A 26,026-nucleotide genomic window follows, 5' to 3' on the forward strand; every position below is an offset into this window, starting at 1 on the left:
CAAAATTTTTAATTAGAATATTTAGTTATTTGATATATGATTTCATATCTCTCCCATCTACATCCCCTACCATCAAAAAAGTACACAGCACAGGTTTAAATCAAATTAAAGTAAAATATATTTTAAGAAAAATTTTTTGGAAAATTTTACACTCTTTAAGGCAATTAGAAATAATATTGTGTCACAACAACCATTTAAAAAGCCATTAATAGAGTAATTCTTTTTCAATTTAAAAAATATTTTTTGAATGCCTATTACTCATAAAAGCATTGGTGAAGATGGCGGTGTGGAAAGACGTGGAGTTAGCGCCTCCCCACAACGAGGGCGCCTGCCAGCCACTGGTGCGGGACTGTGACGCCCCAGGAGATGGGAGTGAACCAGTTGGAGGTAGGGGGACTGAGGGGGGAGGAGAAGTGGAGGCCAGACAGGATCGGCGCCCCTGAGGCCGCGGAGATCAGGAGAGGCAGGTGGGAGGGACTCTCCAGGAGGAGTGGGAGAGGAGCTGAGGGCGATGCCTGGCCCACTGGGCCTGGGGAGCCTGCTGAGCTCCCAAGCCTGTCCCCCCACCTCCAAAGCCCCATCCAGGCCGCGCAGGTCCTGGGGGCATAGGAGGGAGGCTGGGGAGATCAGGAGAGGCAGGTGGGAGGGGCCCTCCGGCACGGAGGAGCAGGAGAGGAGAGGAGGGTGTTTGCCCCGACCACTGGAGCCCAGGAAGTCTGCTGGGCTCCCAGGTGAGGTCCCCCGCCCTCTGAGACCAGGGGTGGGGGGCACGCCTGGGACCCTTCTGTTCCTTGAGCCTAAGCCCCACCCCCCACAGCCCCCAGGGCCTTTTCCAGCCCTGTGGGTCCTGAGCATTGGCCCCACCCACCGCCCAAACATCGCCCTTGCTTAGGCCCCGCCCTCCACATCCAAGGCCTCGCTCCCCCCCCTTTTTTTTTCCTTTTCCCTCCTCCTCTTACTATTGTGGTACTGATGTACCTTCCGGTTGTTGATTCAACTATATTTTTATTTTTACATTCTTTCTAACATATCTGTTAGTTTCCTAGTCTAATTTTATTTTTTACTTTGTTATTGTTTTTTTGTTTTTTGTTTTTTGGCCACCCCACGGGGCTTGCAGGATCTTGGTTCACGAGCCCGGGGTTGGGAAGAAGCTCCTGCAGTGGGAGCTCCGAGTCCCAACCACTGGACTAACAGAGACCTTGGTACATCCAAGCTGACTTAAAACACTGATATCTGTGTGACAAAAAATAATTTTTTTAAAGAAGAAAAAGAGGGACTTCCCTGGTGGTGCAGTGGTTAAGAGTCCGCCTGCCAATGCAGGGGACACGGGTTGGATCCCTGGTCCAGGAAGATCCCACATGCCAGGGAGCAACTGAGCCCATGTGCCACGACTACTGAGCCTGCACTGTAGAGCCCACGAGCCACAACTACTGAGTCCACATGCCACAACTGCTGAAGCCCGCGTGCCTACAGCCTGTGCTCCGCAACAAAAGAAGCCACCACAATGAGAAGCCCGCGCACCGCAACGAAGGGCAGCCCCCACTCACCGCAACTAGAGGAAGCCCGTGCACAGAAATGAAGACCCAACGCAGCCATAAATAAATAAATAATTTATAAAACTAAAAAAAATTTTAAAAATAAACTCACTTTCACTTAAAAAAAAAAAGTAGGTTCACTAAGTACCCAGCACAATGGAAGTAAACAGACCCACCCACATCAAAGCTCACACCAGGAAATTACAGACCACAGATGACAAAGAGAAGAATCTAAAAGAGAGAAAACGTGGGTCACAAACTATGGATGAGAAATCAGAATGACTTCAAACTTCTCAATGGCAAACGTGGAAGCTGGAGGGCATGAAAGACAGAGTGTGTATGTGTGTGTGTGTGTGTGTGTGTGTGTGTGTGTTATATAATAAGCCTACCTAGCATGCAGATGCAGATCTTAGTTTCTAAATACCATTACTCACTAAAAGGAGCTGTACTTTGGAGGATGGCTCCAGATCTAGGGCAAGAAAAGTACAACATGAGTCTGGAACATCTTACTCATTGTATGATAAGCAAGAAAGCACTCAAAGACAAATGAGGACACAGGAACTGGCTTAAGGGGTTCCCCTAGCCAAACTGGGGACAATTTGTGCATCAAAAAGAATAAAGAGAATTACAGATTATAACTCATTTATTTTTTAAAAATCTGTGAGTCCATAGTGATAATCAGAAAAACAAAGAGCTAAAAAGAGGAAAAGTTCTTTACATAAAAAAGTCAGCTAATAAATGTTAAAGGAATGAAAGAAGTATAAAAATCACCATTTTGTAACCCCAATGTGATAAGTGACTAAAATAAAAATCCTAAAACCACTGGGTGAAAGATTGTCAAGAAACAAGACTCAAAATATCACCCCCCACAGATTACTTATTAATTGCAAAGAGAAAAATATACCTTTTCTTAAGAAATCTGATAGCCATCCCCTTAAGCAAATGATCAAATTTAGGATAACCTAGAGATAATCTGATAGCATATACCTTCTGATGTCATACACAATACCACTTATGTTGTACTCATGCCAAAAACATGTAACCTGCATCTAATCATGAGAGAATGATCAAACAAATCCAAAATGCCCTGGTCTACAAGACAACTAACCTTTTCTTTGTTTTTCATGAAAAACAAAGAAAAGTGGAAAGACTATTCTAGATTACAGGGACAAAAAAATACATACTAACCAACATTTCAGGAAGGAAAAGAAGATATAAGACATTTGGGGGACAACTGGGTAAATTTAGATACAAATATTAGATTATGAAATATCTGAAGAAATATATAATGCCCCAAGCTTGAAAATAGAGATGTAATAGTAAAAGTTAGTTATTTAATGACATAAATGTAAATACCAAAATAATTTCTTAAAAGAGGTAAAGGTTTTTGCCCCTAGGAAGGAGGAATGGTGAATGGCAAAAAGGGAAGGTGATGTCTGGTTTTTTTTTGCAACTAACACACATAACTATTAACTGTTATTGTATTTAAAATATGAGGATGCACAACTTTGATAGATAAAATACAATAAATTTATAATATACACATAAAATAAAAGACTCTTTCAGAACAGATTATGGCTCATGTATTAGGAAGGAACAAAATCATTCTAATTACTACCAATTGGTAAAGACCAATAAAATTCAATGTAAAGCACTATGAAGCAGGACATACACAAATCTGAGTATAGATTTGCATATACTGCGATGTGATAATTAAGCAGTTATTAATAAACAAGAAGAAATGATTATTTCCCTATTTCAAGCACATCTCATTCTAACTTTTCTACGTAATTTAAAATTGTTCATCTTTAAAACATTTTAAACATAATTACATCTAATGCTCCTACAGCAATTCATAAACTACTTTAAATTACTTTATCTTTCATCTGTCATGTATTCATGTGTATTATAAAAGAGAACATGAACTACACTAGCCCAGATTGTCAAAATGTAACTACCCACACTTTGCTTTCACAAAGTACACACTTAGCCTTTGATTGTATGCAATGTTAACGTGTTAAGTTAATCAATATTTTTTCATTCCTGTTCAGTTGTCTATTTGTTCTTCATCAATATTATCAATCTCTGATATCAATTACAAAGGACAAGGATCCACAAATAAATGGCTAAGGACTGCTTTATTGAATGATCCTGATGGGCAAATTGCATTAACAAAGAATAGTTAAACACAGAAAAGCAAAACTTCAGATGATTCACTATAATTTACAGTAATTTCATCTATGCTCTCAGTAATAGGAAAAAAAACTCTTATTAAAAACAATTAGGAAAGAAAACAACTCACCTTTTTGCACTCATCTGTTCTTTCAACTTACTGTACATTTCCAGCACTGCATTAAAAAATATAACTTATTTTAGCTTTCAAAATAAAAAAAAATTTTGAGAGATGAAAATAATTAAAGCAGGGAAGAACATATAAATTCGGTAATTTTCTCTGTGCCTTGATTTAGGCTTATATTTTCAAATAAAATTTTATACTCCAATTAAATGAAAACATTTTAATTTCTATATATATTGAACATTATGTTATATAAGTTAATACATTATATTGAACTGGGAATACTTGTACATGCTGACACCTACAACTGAGACATCAACCTAGTAACAATTATCCTAATCAGAAACTTACTAATATCTCTTCCTGCAGTGGAAGTGGAAGTTTGGATTTTAGTTATTTGAGAGAGAAAGTTGAGCAACAGTGAGATTAATTCATTTTGATTCAATATACCACATAAAATAACGCAACTGTGTTATAGCTCACTAAACAAAATTTTACACCGAACGCACAGAGAAAGAAAAAACTCAAAAGTTTACAGCGGAGAGTAAATTATAATAAAGGCATAAATAAACATAGCAAAGTATCTATATTTGTTTTATCATTTCCATCGAAGGTTCAGAAATACAATTATTCAATAAAATTGTTATAAGCTTCAGCAAGAAGACACACTGCCACCAAAAAGGTTTTAATGCAATGATGTAGATTACCATTCATCCTTAGTAAAATTTCAAAGTATAAAGTAGGTAAATTACTGTTAGATCATCAAGTCAGCTCACATTTTCCTAGACAAGAGAGATAGACACATTTTTTTTTCAGATTTTTTACAGTCTTATGGCTACTCCCTAGGGGGCTTCAGGTTCACAAAAGATATTGTTTAACTGCCTGAAAAAACCATAAAAACTGCAATGGTGGCTATAATGAACCAGCCCTAACTCTGCAGACCCTATGTATATCTCTATCAAAGTCCCTTTACTGCAATGCAATATATCTCACATTTTCCAACCAAAGCGTTACAGTGAACACATAACCTAGGAAAGAGACTAAAAAACTGCTGCTACAAGTATAAACTTTCTTTGAAGTCTCCTGCTTTAGCTCAACAATTCATGTAAATTTCACATCTACCTTATATTATTTCCATATTGTTTTCATATAAAAATAATGCTTTCCTCAAAAATAATTAATTAACTAATACACCAGGAAAATGCATTGTTTACCCTGTGACTTCTTATATCCTCTCATACTCCTCTTAATCTAAGGAGGAGTTAGGCAGTTGTACAGTAATGGCTTACTTGTCTTTATTCACATTAGATGGTGGGACCCTTCAGAGCTGGGAGTGTATCATTTTCAACTTTATATTTCCAATATCTACCATAATGCCTGACACAAAAAAGTAGGTATGAGTGTATAATTAGATAGAAGGATAGATGGAGGAAAGGAGGTAGTTCTCGATGTGGCTATTAAGAACACAATGTTGACATGAACTCAGATTTCCTGTCCAGCCTTGAGAGCAAAGACAGTAGCAGTAAAAAAAAAAACCTAACTTCTACTTCCCTTTATTTCTCTATTTCAAATAGCCCACTAGGGTTGAATAAGCTGAATTTACTCTTTCTTATTCCATCAGTACCCAATTTTTTAGGCTTATTACCATTCAGGGACAAAGCATTCAAACCTAGAGGCTGTGTTCATGACTATTTCAGTGTATCTGATGGTGACAAAGAGGTATTATTAAGCATTACTATAAGGAAATAGGTTTCTCAACCCTAAAACCTAACATAATAAGCAGACATTTTATTTACTCAAAGTTAATGTGCACATATCCCTGGTCCATTAGAAATTAAGATGAGCAGAATTTCAGTGACTCTAAAACAAAAAAGAAAAGCTTTATTCTCACAAGTCAGAAAACAATTTTTTTAGCTAATAAAATATGCTAACAGTTTATATAATTTGTAGTCTAAGCTAAATTTACATTATATAAATATTATACAAAGCACCTTATTCTATTGTCCTGGATATGGAGGTTTGGGTTCCTTCCAAAAAAAAAAATAAGTTAAAAAATGGGACACTGAGATTTAGCTTACTATATTAAAAAAGGATGTCATATACCTGTTTCCTTTTGTTTGAACATGGCATATCCAGGTAAAGAAAGTACTGGTTAGCTTCTTCAGAATTTATTTGATGTCCCAGTAATATGTGAGCCCTAACAGAGACACCAGAAACTCAGAAACCTAAAAAGTCAGTCTTCCCAAAATATAAGAGGAAAGGCAAGACCGAAAAAGGGAAAAGATCTAGCACTTTTGGATGTTTTCTTATTAGCAAAATGAAATTGTGACCAAAGACAAACCTGCTTAAGGGACAAAAAGAAAAGAATGGAAAACTAAAGGTAAAAAAATTAGGCAAATTAGGAAAATGAAAGAAAATGTAATCAAAAGACACTCTCTCCATGGGAAAGTATTCTGAGGGGAAAAAAGGCAGGGGGTGGGTTGGGGAGGGACAAAGGGCAAACTAGGCAGAAAGGAAATGGAAAGGTAGAGGTTGTTCTAGGAGACTGATGTGACAGATCATCAAATAGGGGCCTTATAATAAGGAGGAAAACCATGAAAATTCAGGGAATAAAGTAGATAAGAAAGAATACCATGGGCTTTGGGGGGGGGGGACAATCACCAAGTAATCTGTAATACCTATAATGAATAATGACTATACACTACCATTAAATTACAATTTCACCAAGCTGAACGTTACATTATAGACAAGTTTAACTTACCTGGAAGGCATAACTGCAATTTTTCTACTACAGTTGTAATATTCCTCTGCTGAATTCTACATCGAATAATATCTTCTGTTTGGACTATCACCTTAAAAAGAAGAAATGTCCATATTTTAAAATGAACAGTTAAATTGCATCCACATATTGAATACACAAAAAAATGTATCATTTTCTCACCTCCTTTCCAGCATCTTGAAATCTTCGGTTGGTATCAGTAACTTGCACCTTAAAAATAATTTCACCTTAGTTAGACAAATACGCATAAAACTGCCCTGATGTAACTGCTCACCCTTGTAATCAGATCATGCTTCATGAGAAACTTAGAACAAAGAAATGCAAATTCAAATTAACTCTACAGCTTGAACTTGAACTTTTGATTGAAAAGGGCTTTTGTTAACTTCAATTACTTATGACAGTTCTTTTTAACAGATTCTGTGGCAAACTTCTCAAATTTAATCTAGATTTTTGAACTTTACTTGCTTCCCTAAGTCTGTAAAACAATTCAAATCACTGACCCAGTTGACCACTGGTCCCTTTTTGATAACTTCAATGAGGTCTATGTGCCATTCACTGTCTGTAGGAAATGGTGATTGCATTTTATGGTAATTAAACATTCATACTTTGCTGAATGCAAACACTGGGTGGTTGATTAACATCAAACACGGAAATCTCAATCCACAGCAACATTTTAATGCTGCAGGTGCAGGCAAAGCTCAACCTCAAATTTTCCCACATATTAAGTGACTCATTAGGTCATCATAGTAAGGAAGCACATTCTGGTTTATTAAAAATCTCATTAATTTCTGAACAAAGATGCTCAGTGACCTCATTGATGCTGTATTTGGTCTCTTGTTATCTGAATATCCTTTATATAATGGTTTTCTAATCATAACCTCTGGTGAACCAGGGTCGTTCTGGCTGCTAAGCTCTCCAAATGTAAAGAAAGATAAATAGGACAATTCTTATAACTAAATACTTTGTATTCTGACAGAACAAATCCAGGTCTCATTTAATAAATAATGTTTTTGCTGTGTGGCAGAAAATGTAGACCAACTTTCCTTAAGAAAACTACACATTGCTATTAAACTAAGAAAAAAAACCAAAAAACAGTTTCACTATTATTAAATAATTTTGAGAACACAATCATTTATAGTAAGTTTTTACAAGTTTTCAGAAGATAGCTTTTTATCAATATTGTACTAATTGTCACTTTAGAGCTCTAAAACTCCAAATGAGGCCTTTCATTGTGTGAATTTTTAGAGTTCAATTCCCTGCATGGAAAGAAATCCTGTTAAGTCAATGCATTACTTGGTTTACAAAAAAAAAAAAAAGAGATTACTCCTGTCATTAGCATGACAACTGTATTATTGGAGCATTCCCAAATATGTACACTAATCCACTTGTTAAAAATAGTGCATTTAATAATGATTTGTAAATATGCACTATAAACTAATACTTGAGTAATTTGAGAGCAAAGGTAAATAGAATTTTAACTATTCCTTACCTTCAGTTTTTCTGCATCAGTCCTTACTTTAAGGAGTTCTGTAATAGCATCTACAAAACCCTGATGATGAAAATTACACATCTTTTCAATTTCCTTGTCATGATTACGGATACAAGCATCTAACTTTTCCATAAACTTCTTGTGTGCATTTGGTTGGTCATCATACACAGACCTGTATATATACAAAAAGAAAGGTAACATTAACTTCCCAGTTCACCAAAATTTACTCTTTATTAAGCCCAATCTCTGCAAGAGCTGATATCTTAAAATAAAATCTCTGAACAAACAAACTAGGTTGATAGTACTGACATTAACAGAAATAATTTGGGTGGAAAATACTTAATTTCTTTTTGAACATGTTAATATTTAAAGAGCGACAAGCCCTCTAGATATATCACTAGGCATCTGGAAATAAAAGTCTGAGACTCAGGAGATGAGTCTTCAACATACTAGTGCTCAAAAAAGAATCACTAAGTGAATGATGAAGGAATGAATGAACAAACTCCTGATTTCTACAGCATTTACTGTGTCAGGACATATTCTGACTGCTTTACATATTAACTCTTTAATCCTCATAACAAGCCTGTAACGTAGTATTGTTATTACCCTTGCTAATTTACAGATAAGTTACAGATTATGTAACTGTCATAAATTCCACAACTAGCAAGTGACAGCTAGTTGCTAGTTGTGGAACGAACATGAATATGGGATATGAATCCTGGTAATCTGGCTCCAGAGTTCATATTCCCAAGTACAAGGCCATATTGCAATCACCCCAATGTTCTCTAAACATGATGTTTGCACTCCTACTGTATCTTAGCTCCTGCTGGCTCCACATTGAGGGACTTCCCCATCCACCATGCAGGAAAGGATTAACCTTGCCCAAAAAAAGGTTTGGCCCTTGCCCCCAACTCCTGGGCAGTTAGCCTTTGGAATGTCCTGCCTGATAGATGCCTTTGTTTACTTGGGCGCCTTGGGCAATGCCAAATAGTCTAAGCTAACAATGTGACTTACAATGTGATTTACAGTTGATGGGGGCATGGGGCCACATGGTATGAGCTCTGGAGGGGCTGAAGATTAAGGTCAACAACTCAGGCAGTCAGCCGTGACTATGGGACCAACCCCCAGTAAAAGACACCATGGCTTGGGAGAGCTTCCCTGGTTAGTAATACTCCATGACTGTTACCATGCATCATTGCTGGGGTAAATAAGTGCTGTCCACATGACTCCAGTAGGAAAGGACAATTGGAAGCTCCCTGCTGGAACTCTCCTAGATCCTGCCTGATGTGTCTTCTCCTGTTGTTAATTTTAATCTGTATCTTTTTAAAAATTATTATTATTTTATTTATTTATTTAGGCTGCACTGGGTTTTCGTTGCGGCGCGCGGGCTTCTCTAGTTGCGGCGCACAGGCTTAGTTGCGGTATGTGGGATCTTAGTTCCCCAACCAGGGATCAAACCCGGACTCCCTGAGTTGGGAGCACAGAGTCTTAACCACTGGACCATACTGAACCTGAAAGCAGTCTTGGGGACCTCCCAAAAATGTGCACCCCCATCTGTTGCCCATGGTTTGAGATTCAGTTCAAGTCCCATTTCCTCCAGCAGGCCTTTTTCAATCATTTCCATGCCAAGTAATCTTTTCATCTGTAGGACAGATGAAAAGTCAGTCTGCTCACTCTGACACGTTATATACAAATATTTCTTTACATTGTAACTTAAATGTTTCAAGTACATGTCATATATTGTGTTTCTCCACAAAGACCATAAGCTTCTTGAGGGCAGCCTCCATGTGGCAGATTTTTAGTGAGTACCTATTATAACACTAGACACAGCAATATAAGGTTGCAATCATTAAGAACTTGGGCCTTCAAGAGCTAAGCTAGAACTAGGCTCTGATCTTGGATATCTTCTCTTTTCTACCTATACTGTCTCTAGATCTCACCTAGACTTGGAGTTTTAAATTCCATAAACACTCTGACACCTCCCAAATTTATATTTCTAGGCCTGACCTCTCCCTTGAACTTCAAACTCATGCATCACTCCAACTGGATATCTGATAAGCATCTCAAATATGTCCAAAACGAATTCCTATCTTCTTCCCCAAACCCTGGTCCTCCCACAGCCTTCCCTCATCTTAGTAAACTCCATTATTCTAGTTGTTCAGGCAAAAAAACCTTGAAATCATCCCTGACTATTCTCTTCTCTCACCTCCCCACCAAAACAATCCAGCCACATCTCACTACCTCCACTGGTATCACCCTGCACTAAGCCAACAACTTGTCTTGTCTAGATTACTGCCAACAGCTCCCTAACCAGTCTCCTTGATTCCACCCTTGTTTCCCTTCAGTCTGTTCTCAACAAAGTAGACAAAATAATCCCACTAAAATATAAGTCAGACCCCATGTCTCTCTTCTGCTCAAAACCCTATTTTTCTTACAGCAGCCTATAAAGCCCTACATAATTCTGCCCCATATTATCACAATGACCTCACTTCCTAATACTTTACTTATTCCACGCCAGCAACACTGGCCTCCTTGTGGTTCCTGAAACACCACAAGCACATTCCTGTCCTATGCTTTGCACATGCTGTTTCCTCTAGCTGGATCACATTTCTCACACATGGCTGTCTCCCTCTCCGCCTTCAGGTTTTTGGGTCTCCTTCTTGATGAAGCCCTTTCCGGCCACAATATCCACATTATAAACACACACACACAATTCCTTTTCCTGCTTTTTTTTTTTCTAAAATAAAGGAATTTACTTTGTCACTGCATCACTCTTACCACTATTGAATATACTCTCTATTTCACACTTTTATTTATTTTCTGTCTTTGCTCACTGGAATGTAAGTTGCAGGAGGGCAGAGAGTTTCTGTTTGTTTTGTTCCCTGTTGTACACCCAGCCCTAGAATAGAGCCTACCATGTAGCAGATGGTCAATAAATAATTGATAGATGGACAGATGGATGGATGGAATCAAAAAGGACACTCACTAGCTGTTCAACCTCAGCTAAGCCAACCAACTTTTCTAAATCCAAATTCTCTCAACAATAAAATAGGGATTTAAAAAAGTATCTACATCAGTTTGTTATGAGGATTAAATTAGTAAACATATGAAAAACTCTTAGCACAATAACTGACACATAGTAAGTGCTCAATATACACTGGCTACTATCATAGTATGCACATAAGAGACAACCAAATCCTTGTTAAATAAGTGAACCATCTGCTGAATAATTAAGTACTGGCTGCAAATATCAAATAGCTAACACTCAATTACCCATGCTGTAGTAGTTGACTACCCCCAATACCTGACAATTGTATAGGGACTTTTATAATTTTTACATCTAATGTTTCATTTATTTCTTACACCACACCAGAGAAAATATCATTGCCTCCTTTTTACAAATGAGGAAACAGGCATAGAAATGGTAAATGAGTTGCCCAGTGTCGCCTAGTTAGTGAGTGACTGAGGCAGTACCAGAATTCCCATCTCATGCTTTTCCTATAATTAACACATATAGTTAACAAGAACTCTTAATTAAACAAACAACATTATACCAAAGGAAAATTTGTGTGCAAGAGGAAATTTATTTAACTGACCCTGGTGTGCTATAAACAAATTTTTATTTCATAATTGTTAACAAGTATTATATTTCTTTAAGTAATGTATATATATGCATTTCTAAGATCATTTTTAACATATTTTAATAAAAGTTTGATATTTATCTGGCTTTTAAAATACCAGGTAGTAAACAGAAAATACCAAAAGAACCGGCTCTTTTTTTTTTTTTCTATTACTGTTGTAGCATTGTAGCAAAAAACTAGCAAGAGGTATTTCAGGACTGCCCTACTACAATGTCACTCCAAAGGAAAGTTTGACTCCTTTTGTGAGTGCAAAGGCAATACTGTTATCTCTTTAAAAAATAACAATGACATATAAATAAAAAGAAAGAAGAGAAACAATAGTTATTTCCCATAAGTCTATTTTATTTTAGAAAGTTCTTTTTTTTTTTTTTCACACACACACACACACACACACTGTATTTTATTTTTACAAGAGATAAATAGACTGACATCAAGGACTGTACATGGATGACCACAACAAAAGCAACAATGATTGCAATTACCAAACATGAAACACACTCATACTATGTCATAATATTGACATTCAGTCCAGTAATCCTCCACTGTAGCAGCTCCTTTACTTTGCAGTGAAAATTGATTTGTATATTCTTTGCCTCTGAGTCCTTGTGGGATTTTTTTTTTCTTAATTCAAACAGAAAGTCACAAAAATTATACTCATCCTCATCAGTTTATTTTAGAAAGTTCTTAAAGTCCAAACCTTAGTGTACCTTTCCAATTTATTCTCTAGAGCTTTAAAAACTACTCCTGCTTTATAGTGATTCAGAACACTGCCAGTGCATCTATCATAGCATCTATTTATATATATACAAACATATATAGGAATATAATACATATATTACAGCATATATATTAAAACATTTAATAGCAGTGTAACTATTATAGCAGGTGAACACCTTTTTTCCTACTGATGTTATTAGTATGGAGAAAAACAATATCATGACATATGTAATACCCACCATCCATTAACAGAAAACCAAAACCTGAAATGGGTGAACTCTTTACATTCCATGCCTTCTGCTATTAAAATAGAATGGTAAGTCCCAATACAGGAAATAAAAATAACATTAAAGAATTAGTACTGTGAATGAGAAGGAAGAGTAGGTCTTGATCTGCCTACTGATAAGTCTCTCCTGACCCTTGGCAACCATCTGCCATTCCAGTCCTGAGTACAAGCTGCACTCCAAGCTGATACAGCCACTTGTCAACCACAATCCATATCAACGAGATCATTCTGAGCAGAGTACACAGAAATGAAGTTGAGATAAAGGAATGTTCTAAATCACAGAAATGAATTACATTTAAAGAAAGTATTGAAGAATGACCCGGCAAGTGCCAGAATCCAAAATTCACCAAATGATAGAATATTCTAGGGTCCTGAAAAGAACCCTAGAAAGTTCATAGTTCTGCCTTTCTTAATTTAATAGATGCAACACAAATCTAAAAGCCAAATGCAAGTACTCAAAAAAGGCATTAATCACGACATGTAGTTGATTTAACCCTCTACCCACTCTCATGAAAAGTAAAGTCAAAAGTAATTTAAAATTTGCCAATAAAGCCAATAACAAACAGCTAAGTGAATAGAGAGAGGCAGGAAGGGAGAAAAGGTGGGTATGTATAGAACACTGGAAAAAGGAAGAAAAGAAAAGCAATTCTCATCCCAAGATTTTTTGCATAGCAAGAATTATCAATCTTCTCTCTGAAGGGATCTATGCTTAATTATAGAGATAATCTGGTGAGAAGGTGGAGGGAGACGGATATGGAGAGAAGCAGAGAAGATGTGCACCCCCTGCCAACAATTCCCCAGAGACTTAGTGGACTAAAGAGGAGTCATATTCTGCTGCTTCTGGCTTAAACTACAAAAAAAACAGTAACACACGACCAAGTACTCACTATTAGGTGATTTACATGCATTATCTCATTAGTATTCACTACAGCTTAATGATGTAGATACTGTTAGCATCCCAATTTACAAATGTAGTTTGGGAAGATTAAGACTTTAAGTCCAAAGTAACAGAGTAGTGGGACCAAGATTTAACCCCAGGTCTACCTAGTTCCAAAGCCAGTGCTCTTAACCATTATTTTAGACAGCCTCTCCAATCAGAAATGGTGATAAGCAGCATGAGAATGCAGAGAAGTTACCAGCATAGCAACTAACCAGATCACCTTTGAAGATCAACAATTGAGAATGACTCAGTAGGGAATCCCTGATGTGCACTGTTGCACCCATCAGGTGAAATCATCCAACGAACAGAAAAAGGGGATGAGAACTGAGGCATAGCTAATTGTTAGGCAGTATTAAATTACAAATGCAAGAAAATAAGGAGGAACAAAGTATGAAGCAGAGAAAACTGAGGGCCTGGTACTCAGCTAACCTCAGCTGAAGGGACTCTGAAAAATCTATTTTTCTTTTTCCTTTTTATGTCTTTGAATGATAATCATTATTCTTTGAAATTCTGACTTGCAGGGCAAGAAAGGAAATACCATTCAGCACTATTCATTCCTTGAATCCTAAGTTGGTTAACAGTTGTATCCATCTAGTGTGCCAGATATACTGCTGTCCTAAATGTTCAAGCAATATACAATGTTAATGAAAATAATTTTTTCTTCTTTCAAAATGTCCCCAGGATTTTATAATGTCTATTGGCAAGCCTAATCAAGTTTCTATAAATAAATACACACAGATATGACAAAACCAGAAAGAGTGAACATTAGAAAGTCGGTAAATTTTCCACTACCCACATCCACTATGGTTGCAACTTAGTGCTCCATATAGAGATAATGACTTCAATATAAGAGTCCAGTCAGCACTTCCAAAAGCTTAGCACAATAAAACCTTACTTCTGGCAAAATTTAATGCTAATCAGACAAAAATCAGATGCAAAATCAATTTTAAAAGAAGAGATGACTTTAAAACTTCGCGAAGAAAAACAAAGATAGACTACGCTACACTATGATTTTATTTACATATTTTAACTTTAGCAACGAGGAATGCATAAAAGCATTCTTGTATTTGTCTTAAAAAATGTTTATGTCTTAAAAGCACAGCTAAAAAAGATTTTTTAGGTACACACTTTCTATCTTCATTATATCTAATCTTCCACACCAATGCAAAGTACGGAAATATGAGTTATCTCACAGTATTTGATCATCTGATGTATCAGGCTTATAGAATGTAAACAAGTAAATGTGCTTTCTGAAATGCCTCTTGAATTGTATGCATAGGGCTCCACCTAGTGGTAATAAAGTAAATATAAGAAAACTAAGATGTCATTTAAATGTTAAAATTGGCTCTTTGAAAATTAATGCTTTTATCATAAAATCAAATGTCTTAATGGAGGCAGTCAGGCTACTTCGATATTTTAGACAGATGCTACATTCTGTTAATAATATTAATAATTTACTCATCATATTCCAATTTTTTTTAGGAAAACATCTTTCTGAAGGAAAACATTCACAAGATACTATGTGAAAAAGAACTCTCTTCTTATTACTGGCAACATTTGGATTTTTTTGTCAAAAAGCATATAATACCCGTACACTATTTTCAGTATCTTTTTCTTTCATTGTATCTTCATTGTAAAAAAAAAAATTCCATCATAATAACTGTAAAGAAAATAAAATGTTTCCTGAGAAATTATTTTTTAAATTTTCCTTTACTAAAATAATTGTATCAGCTACTTCTGACTTCCACTGTATGCTTTTTAATGTCATTTTCTACTTTTTCAAACATTAACAACATTTTTTTCACCAGTTCCTCAAATGACACATTTGCCTTAATTCTGTACGTCTAGTAATAAAACATTGTGTTTGCATCCGTTTGAGCATTCTATATTCTTCCAGTCCATAGGCATTTTTCTATTCTCTCACCAGTGTTTCAAATGGCTTATCAGACTTAATTTCTAAAATATTAATTTTATATTTCCAATAATTAGTATTCAAGATTTGGTATTTCATATTAATGAGATTATTTATGATACTTTTTCAGCAATTTCATATTTATATTGAATGCTTTTCATGTTCTAAGTACCAATCATACTGATTAGTACCGATATTTTGGTTACTAACTATAAAAATATACTTTTCTAATATTAAACATATTTATGACAATTAACCAACCACCCTATGATTATCAGCTTTTGACAAATTTAACATTCCTAAAAACGCTGCTATGAAAACAATGATAAACGTAACACAGAAAAAGTGATCAGAAATTTTCAAAAGCTATTAAAACTATCTTATCCAATATAAATTACTTGCTATCAATCTCAAAAATAGTTTTAAAAACAGGTTTTCGGTATATCAATAAATTTGGTAAATTCAGCAAATTGGTCATGCAACAAACCAGTCATCTGGCAAGTAATTTAAGGCCAAGATTTGAAAATATTTCCTTAAATAGAAGCATATGAATTGCTAGTTTAAGTTCTTTCAGAACAGGATATATGTAAGCCCCAAGCATAAAAGGGCAGTTACACACCAGTGAGACGCTACTTTCTCTCATCAGCAGTTCTCTGTGCCTACTGTATGGATCCTGGAAACTAGGAGAAGCCACACTGAGATACTCTAACTGCTCCTACCCTAAGTGACCACTTGGTTTTTGTATCCGAGGGTATGTAAATTGGAAATGTAATCTAATCTTTCAGTGGAGCAGTGTCTTCAATACCAGTTTATAACCCACTTGAAAACCTGCAGCTAGAGTCAGAAATGGGACTTGAAACACTGCAACTCTCTTCAGCAGCCTTTAGATACATTTAAGGTGCCCAAAATTCCAGTAACATCCATATGAGAAACAATGAGCTAAAATATTCAAAGAGAGCAAATGAGTTCTCATTGGGGAGAAAAGCCCCTTTTACATAAGGTCACATGATTTGGAATTCTTTTTTTTTTAAACAACGAATAGCAAAGACACCATTTCCCTACCTTAAGTACACAAAAGGACTGCTCAAAGTACCACTCCATCTTGGGGAAAAAAAAATTTTATATTACAGTTACTTAGCAATTTAGAACAGCAAGAAAGAAAAGTCAATATAAGGTGTCATGTTAAATGTTAGTACTCCTAACATTTTCCAACCATTTCATCAAATACATCAAACATGAATAACAAGTTCCCATAACTTTCCCTGATTCTCTGTAATCCAGGTACAAATAAGAAGTGAAATAGCTCCAAAGCATTAACAGCAGGATAAAGAGAAAGGAGAATTCTTTCCAACAATATTCATTAAGTACCAACCATGTACAACAGAAACTGAAAATTAAGCGCAAAAGACAGGCATATGCACAGGTAACTTTAATACAGAGGATGGCTGCCCTCTAAATCATTAAAATTTATCTGTGCTGAGCCTAACTCTTCAAGGAGGCAGGAAAGTTTTGAAAGTAAATGAAGTTTTATAACACAGGTCCAAAATTCTCTGACACACCTTCCATTGAGAGATGGGGTCTATATCCCTTTCCTTTGAATTTGGACAGGCTTATGACTGCTTCAACCAATGGAATATAACTTAAGTAATAATATGTGACTTCAGAAGCTAGAATAAAAAGCCATGCAGCTTCCACATAGATGTCTTTAGATACTCATTCTGGGGAAAACCATCCATCACGTAAGAAATCTAACAATCCTAAAAATGCCATGCTGAAGAGGCCACATGTGGGCACTCCCAACTGACAGCACATCAACTGCCAGCAATGTGAGTGAGCCACCGTGGCTGTCTAGTCCAGTTGAGCCTCAGCTGATTTTAGCCCAAGCAGCAACCAATATCTGACTGCAGCCGCATGAAAGACCCCAAGCCACAACTGTCCAGCAGAATCCTTCCCAAACATCTGAAAAAGGTTTCTAAGTACATGAACAAATTGTTTGGACATTTGCATAAAATATTTAAAATCGAATTAAATTTAAATCTTTTCCAGAATAATTCTTTTTTTCACCATTTCTTTTTCCCTTTTGGCACTAATCCTTTTTGGCACTGTCCTTAACTTCTTTTTTGACCCCAGGATGCTCCTCCCCACAATATGCCTCAATCTTAAACTTCCTTCAAAATTCACCTCAAGATAGTTCCTTTGGGATACTTTCATGAATAGCTATATTGAATAATGAATTTCCCATTACCTGGAACTTTCCCAGCTCTTTTACATACAGTCTATAATACACTATCTTTTATTTATTTGTATAACACATCAAATTTATTCTCCAATTACTTAGTGTATGTTTTATCTTCTAAATTCCTTGAGAACTGAAGGTGCCTTCACAAATGCTGTGAGGATGCAAAGAACTGCAAATCTTAATAAAGAGAAAAGGTTCACTAGAGGGCACTCTTCACCAAAAAGTAATCTCTAGACATCCAAATATTTTTCTTTTACGATTGTATCAAAATACGGTGTGCATCTCATACTCAACCTAATTAACAACTAAGTACTGTGAAATCAAAATAAAAATATTTCCTCCTTTTTTAAAATCTGCTTTATGCTGTTATCTACTGCTTTAATATAATGGTTAAAAACAGGAGAACAACAAAAACAGACATACAGATCAATGGAACAAAATAGAGAAGCAAAAAATAAACCCACACACCTACGGTCAATTAATCTACGATAAAGGAGGCAAGAATATACAATGCAGAAAAGACAAGCAAGCAGTGTTGGGAAAGCTGGACAGCTGCATGTAAATCAATGAAATTAAAACACTCCCTCACACCATATATAAAAAGAAACTCCAAATGGTTTAAAGATCTAACTATAAGACAAGATACCATAAATCTCCTAGAAGAGAACATAGGCAAAACATTCTCAGACTTAAAACATAGCAATATTTTCTTGGATCAGTCTCTCAAGTCAAAAGAAATAAGAGTAAATATAAACAAATGGGACCTAATCAAATTTAAAAGCTTCTGCACAGCCAAGGAAACCATTAACAAAATGAAAAGATAAACCACGGAATGGGAGAAAATATCTGCAAATGATGCAACCTATAAGGGGTTAATATCCAAAATATACAACTCAATATCAAAAAAACAAATAGTCCAATCAAAAAATGGGCAAAAGACCTAAATAGACATTTCTCCAAAGAAGACATACAGATGGCCAACAGGCACATGAAAAAATGTTCAACATTGTTGACTACTAGAGAAATGCAAATGAAAACCACAGTGGTATCACTGGTCAGAATGGCTATCATCAAAAAGTCTACAAATAATAAATGCTGGAAGGGTGTGGGGAAAAGGGAACCCTCCTACACTGTTGGTGGGAATGTAAATTGGTGCAGCCACTATGGAAAACAGTATGGAGGTTCCTTAAAAAACTAAAAATAGAGCTATCACATGATCCAGCAATCCCACTCCAGAAAAGCCAGAAAATATAGCCAGAAAAGACGAAAACTCTAATTCAAAAAGATACATGCACCTCAGTGTTCATAGCAGCACTATTTACAATAGCCGGAACATGGTAACAACTCAGGTGTCCATGAACAGACAATTGGTTTAAGAAGATGTGGTGTGTACATATATATTGAAATATATACAACAAAATATTACTCAGCCATAAAAAAAATGAAGTATTGCCATTTGCAGCAACATGGATGGACCTAGAGAATATCATACTAAGTAAGTCAGACAAAGACAAATATTATATATCACTTATATGTGGAATCTAAAAAAAATACAAATGAATCTATATACAAAACAGAAACAAAGTCACAGACACAGTAAACAAACTTAAGGTTACCAAAGGGGAAAAGGAAGGGAAAGAGGGATAAATTAGGAGTATGGAATTAACAGATACAAACTACATAAAATAGATAAGCAACAAGGATTTACTGTATAACACAGGGAACCATATTGAATATTTTATAATAACCTATAATGGAAAATAATCTGAAAAAATATATATATATGTAACTAAATCACTTTGCTGTATACCTGAAAGTAACACAAAATTGTAAATACTATACTTGAATTTTTTAAAACTTTTTAATTAAAAAAATAACAGAACAGAACCATAAACACCATAAAAATTCTCTGGCAACTCCAAGCTCCTATGGGGAAGCATGGACAATCTAGCATAGGATAAACTTTTATATATTACATGGTGCCTGACATATCATAGGCACTCAGATATTAAAAGAACACACAGAAAAATAAGTTTACTAAAGAACATCTTAAACTCAGTGTTTGAATTTATAAAAAATACATGAGTTATTTATTTTTTTTTTTTAAATTAATGATAGATTTTTTTTTTTAATTTTTATTTATTTATTTATTTATGGCTGTGTTGGGTCTTCGTTTCTGTGCGAGGGCTTTCTCTAGTTGCGGCAAGCGGGGGCCACTCTTCATCGCGGTGCGCGGGCCTCTCACTGTCGTGGCCTCTCGTTGCGGAGCACAGGCTCCAGACGCGCAGGCTCAGTAGTTGTGGCTCACGGGCCTAGTTGCTCCGCGGCATGCGGGATCCCCCCAGACCAGGGCTCGAACCCGTGTCCCCTGCATTGGCAGGCAGACTCTCAACCACTGCACCACCAGGGAAGCCCCATGAGTTATTTTTATATTGAAAACTGATGGGAAATTAGTACTGACTCTTAAGGTAAGATCTAAAGAAACTGAGTATCAGTCAAATATAAACAAAAATGTATTTCACTTATCTTCTCGACCAGCATTGGAAAAATTTATAGATAATTTTTATGATTTGCTCCATGTTAAATGTCTTACATATGAGGATAATGCTAAAATTACTGAATGAAAAGTAATCTAAAACTTCTAACAGATTGAAGGGTTTTTTAACCTACCTCTAAACTATATAACATCAGCATTTTTATGGGGAAAAATATGTCAAGCAAAGTTAATGTTTAAAAAAATAATAATTTTTGGAGGTTCTGGAAAAGATATAAGTATATCCTGAAGTAAAAAAAAAAAGAACTTTACCAAACTGCAGAAAATATTAAAAATGAAAGTCAGCTGTAAATGCATTTCATTCTAACTCTGGAAGAAAGGATTCCAAAATTATGCATTTTTAAAATAAATATACATTAATACATATTAATTTAATTTTTATAATGTGTTTTTCAAAAGACACTTTGCCAAATAAGTGTAATTCAGAAATAGTGTGGAAGAAAACCAAAAGATGGTTACCCTGATACAAGGCTGATCCTAACTCCCACTATTCATCCTGACCACACAGTCCACTTCTGCTGGTCATTTCACAGCTCAGCAGAAAAAACGGACAAAAAACAAGAAGTTGAGAAGAGCAATTCTGTGTCCATTCAAAAGCAGAATATAATTAACAAAATAAAAAATAAAAATAATCTTTTACATTTGTACTGCTGCTTTGCAATCCACAGCAATTCTGCATACGTCATTGCATCTGATACCAAGAACCCTAGGGAAGTGGACAGGGCAGCTGGTTTTATCTCTGCCTCACAGATGAAGGAAATGAGGCTCAGAGAAGTTAAAGGATTTGCTCAACAGCACGTGTCTACAAAAGGCCAGAGCCAGGTCTACAATCCAAGTCTTGAACTCACACGGAGTGTTAGAGAATATTGCACGAAAAAAGGTAAAAGGAGCTCACTGCAAAAAATCTCCAAACACTCAGTTGCTGAAATTCTTTACCTTAAATATGTCAGTAACATGTTCATTACTCAATTCCAGAGTATCTTCCTTATTACCATGGCAATGCCTCTATTAATGAATTCTCTCAAAATTAAGCTCCATTAAAATGAAGTTGGCAATACCCAAACATCAACAACACACACACACTCTCTCACAAACCACACAAAGAATAGTTGCCTGCCTTCACATTCAGGCATGACAAAAACAGAAAACAAGACAACAAACAAACCATTGTACATGGATTCTATTAGGCCCCGTCTACCAAATTGAAAAGAACTAGCCCTTCTAGTAAGAAAGGCTAAAAGCAAATCTGATTTATGTTCTTTTTAACACAGGAATGAATGAATGAGGATAGGAATGATGAAAAAGAGAAGGCAGGGAAAGATGGTGTCTTGTTTTTTCCATCATTTAGAATTGAAAAAGGGCCTGAAGAGGGTACAAAGGTCAGTGATTTTTCTTGCATCAAGCAACCCCCAGTCCTGGAGAGAATAAACCAGAGACTGGCCTTACTAAAACTACTGGAGGCCTGTACCTTGGAACTGCAGAGCTGCAGAGGAATAAGGGACCTATATCTGACATAGTATAAGTTCAAGATACAGGACCCTCCCTCCCTGAGTATAATTCTGGTCACATTCCTTACTGTTTCCAATCTTAATGTAAACCTTCCCACCTTTTTAAGTTAAAATTTAATAATGTTTTTATATTGCAGCTTTCATTATCTGATACTCTAAATCAGAAGGCAAAGCATCATGACTAAGAGTACAGGCTCAGAAGCCAAATGGCCTATGTTCATATCTAGCTCACCACTTACTGACTGCCTAGGGCAAATGACCTAATCTATCTCTACCTCAGTTTCTTCATCGGCAAAATGAGTACCTCATTTGCTTCTTATGAAGATTAAATAAAATAACACATATAAGTGTTTAAAACAGTGGCATATAGTAAATATTCAACAGATGTTAGCTATTATCTATTATTTCCTACATGATTATTTTCACTTCCAGGAACCAAGATTCTAAGAAATTATTTTAGAGTTAATATCACCATTCACAGAATTTCACAAAAAATATGAACCACCTAAATGTGCAACAATAGGAAATAATCAAATAAATAGAGAAAATAGGTTGAAAATTATATATAATGTAATTTAACTTCACTTAACAAATATTTAACAAAGTTCAACATTTAAAATGTTGAATATCATAACTTCAATAAATAAATATTTGTTGTTTCTAACATAAAAAAATGACTAGAATTTTGATTATCCTTAAGCAGTAGGAAAAAAAGTGATTTTTTCCCTCCTCTCTATTCTATATATTCTTCAAGTTTTCTATAATGAAGGTTCTTGTTTTTCATTAATTCAGTTCAAAAAGTATTTAATATGAGTTTGTTGTACCCATGGCATTATGCTACGTAACACAATTGGAACTAATCAGAGATGCATGACAATAATAAGCTTCATGGACTATTACATTAGGCCTGCATTTAAGACATTTATTTAAAATATACAGGGAATTCCCTGGTGGTCCAGTGGTTAGGACTCAGCACTTTCACTGCATGGCCCAAGTTCAATCCCTGGTTGAAGAACTAAGATCCTGCAAGCCGCACAGTACAACCAAAACTAAAGAAAGAAAGAAAAGAAAATATATATCCTAAGACATACAACTAAATAACATTGTGTAGCATTTTTTAAAATCCATGCTATAAGATTTCAGACACAGAAAATACACATATATGTATATGTGTGCATATATTTATTTATTTGTTTATTTATCCACATAGAATGCAGTCTTCTAAGATGCCAAGACTTCATAGAGGAAATAGGACCTAAGAAAGGAGTTCAGTGACAGGTAATATTTGAGTAGGTGGAGAAATAAGGAGGAGGGAATTCAATCATGGTAAACACAGCCAGGAAGGAACATAGTATTGTGAAAAAGACAATTAAACTGTCTAACTGATGTGAAGGATACCTGTTGTAAGTAGAGAGAATTCTATCATAACTCTTAGAGCAGTTATTCTTAACCTTTATCTGGGCAGTGGCCAGGGAGTGGCAAGACTCTTCTCTGAGATTTTAATAAAAGTTATAGATCTTCTCCCCAGAAAAGTGCACAAACACAACGGCAATATATTCTTTGTCTCTGAAAACTGTTCACAAGGCTGAACGAGCAGTACAGCCCCTTCCAATTACAGTACGTTGCACCAGAGGTGTACAACTGATCTGAGCTGGTTCAGTTAGACACATTCTTTCAGGAATTTTGAAGTGGAATTCAGAAATAGCCAGCTGTATGTGCCTGACTGACATACAGAAGCTGTAGGTAGTCATCCTCCTCAAGGGCAGAGAGAAGCAGAGAAAGCCACACCTCAGAAAATGAAGACAGAACAAAGCATGGAGAAACAGAAAGAAATATGGTCTTCTACTTCTTTGTTCCAGTCTTCTGAGAAGTATGATTTTTGTGAGATACCCAGTAACCTTCCACTATTTTTTTTTCATTTTTTTCCTTAAGTTAATTCAAGTTGGTTTGGTACTTACAACTAAAACAAACGAACAAAAAATCCTTAACTAAGACATACATGCATGCACGCACACACGCACACAACACACACACATGCACACAACACACACACACACACACAATTTTACAATTATAAGGAGCTGACAAACTCCCTTATCTGATCAATACATTAGAGTATGTCTTCCCAAATGAATAAGTTATAGGCATACCACAATAATGATCATCTCAACCCTCATTCTAACTTTCTGTTTGTGCCATAATGTAAAAAATGCTGGGAACAATTACCACAAAATAATCCAGAAATAAAGGCATAGTTTAAGTAAACAGACGCTTGAGGAAAAGAAAATGTCAAACAGGTCTCTAGAATAACAATAATAAACAGTAATAATATAATGCCATCTAGCTTTTACACAACACTTTTAATTTCTTCAAAACATCCACAATTTTGTACAGCCAAGTAAAGAACTCAGGATAAGTTAAGTGTCCTAAAATACCAGTGTTGGGTATCTAAACCAAGTAGGTATCTTGTAGCTGCAGAGTAAATGAGAGTTTTTAGCAACTCTAGGAATGTATAAACACAGAAATGTATAAACACAGAATTTAATTTCTTTCATCACACAATGCTGAAAAAGATTTCTTGTTAACAAAATATTCACTCTTTTCCCATGAAATATTTCATCTAGTTTGCCACATGCATTCTTAGAACGCTTTAGTAAATAATACCCAGGTGTTTCCTCTAATTCAATTGAAGATATTCTGTCAAAAAATATTTCAATGATAGAGTTGACATGCCCTAATTTTTTAAAACATGGATATGATCATATCTTAAAGGATCACACAACCTATCAAAGCATCAAGATCAAGCAAAGGCAAAAAAGCAAAGGATGATTTTCTCCACATTTCTGATGTTATATTTTACTTGCCTTGTTTTCCTCTATGTACAATTTCTCAGCCTTGTTCTCACGAATAGTATCCTGTTTCCATGCATAGGAAAGAGCCTAGTGCAATCTGTTAGTTAACATTACTTCCTATAACTAGGATTGACATTCTGTAATACCAACATTAACACTCACTGAAATTCTGGTTAACAACACAGCACAAAGATGATCGTTAATGGACATCCTCTATGGTGAAATGTGAATTGATAATCAGCTAACAGAGATTTGCAATAGACTTCCCCCTTCCTGTTTTTACACTCCTGACCAAGAAGATGTCTCTTCCTGTTGACTTTTGTGCTACTTGGTAAAAAGCTAAAGATGAGGAATGGAAACACCTAATACACAGAAATTTCATTTCTCCTCTAGGATAACAAATTGAATTGCTAAATAAATTTTAATTCAAAAACCTTAAACAATTAAGCAGATTAATGAATGCAGACATAGACTGCTTCCCTAGAAGAATTTAGAAAATTCAACAAAAATATCAAATTGTCTACAGCAGATCTAATGTGCAGTTTGCCTAATAACTTAAGAGATGATCTATATATGCTACCAAAGTCCTTTACTAGAGTATTAATTTATAATTAAGGAGAAATTCTCTTAAGATTGACTTCTCAGCAAAACAACCAAAAACAAAACAACAACAAAAACCACCATTCACCATGGAAAAGAGAAAATTATTTGAGCTTTACACTTACAATCTGTGCACTTTATGCTAAAAAATACAGTTCAAAATATAAATATAACATTAATATTTATATACCCAAAACTTTAGCAACAAACTTTCATAAAACAGAAACTATAAGAGATGTGAGAAGAGACAGTAACAAATTAATAAAATGGGACAGTAACACACCTCTCTCAATTCAAGAAAGATCAGGTGAAAGACAATATGAGGCCTTAGAAGATATAACCAACTTATTTAATAAGGAGTCTGTGTGTAAAACTGAGAACCCAAATAAAAAATATGTTTTCTTTTCAAGAGTACATGAAACACTCATGAAAACTAACCGTATATTAAGCCACAAATAAAAACCTCAGTGAATTCCAAAGAATAGAATTAGTGCAAACAGATTTATCTAACTTTAGTGTAATAAAACTAAAGATTAAAAGCAAATTTTTAAAAATAAAAAACTTCACATCTGGAAAATTTTTTAAGACATAACTATTTAAAAAACTGTTGGATCAAAGGGTAAATACAAAAATAAAACAGCAGAATTTCTTTAAGATAGCAATAAGGAAAACATCAGA

The 26,026-nt window shown here is 35.4% G+C and overlaps 1 protein-coding gene across 10 annotated transcripts in view; it reads right to left on the minus strand.

Moving 5' to 3' along the window:
- Nucleotides 1–26,026, minus strand: part of EXOC6 (exocyst complex component 6) — a 205,362-nt gene that overhangs the window by 147,056 nt on the left and 32,280 nt on the right. For 8 of the 10 annotated variants that reach the window (XM_036828812.1, XM_036828811.1, XM_036828810.1 and 5 more), the window contains exons 1-5: nucleotides 9,611–9,736; nucleotides 8,100–8,271; nucleotides 6,773–6,820; nucleotides 6,593–6,683; nucleotides 3,838–3,883 (exon numbers count right to left, since the gene is read on the minus strand). In XM_036828812.1, coding sequence (XP_036684707.1) covers nucleotides 3,838–3,883; nucleotides 6,593–6,683; nucleotides 6,773–6,820; nucleotides 8,100–8,271; nucleotides 9,611–9,723 — 470 coding nt within the window. In that variant the 5' untranslated portion in view covers nucleotides 9,724–9,736. Of the gene's footprint in view, nucleotides 1–3,837; nucleotides 3,884–6,592; nucleotides 6,684–6,772; nucleotides 6,821–8,099; nucleotides 8,272–9,610; nucleotides 9,737–26,026 lie in introns of those variants that run through there. The other 2 variants (XM_036828813.1, XM_036828815.1) reach the window with 1 other exon arrangement.

This window comes from Balaenoptera musculus, chromosome 16, assembly GCF_009873245.2.
Source record: "Balaenoptera musculus isolate JJ_BM4_2016_0621 chromosome 16, mBalMus1.pri.v3, whole genome shotgun sequence".
Taxonomy (NCBI): Eukaryota; Metazoa; Chordata; class Mammalia; order Artiodactyla; family Balaenopteridae; genus Balaenoptera; species Balaenoptera musculus.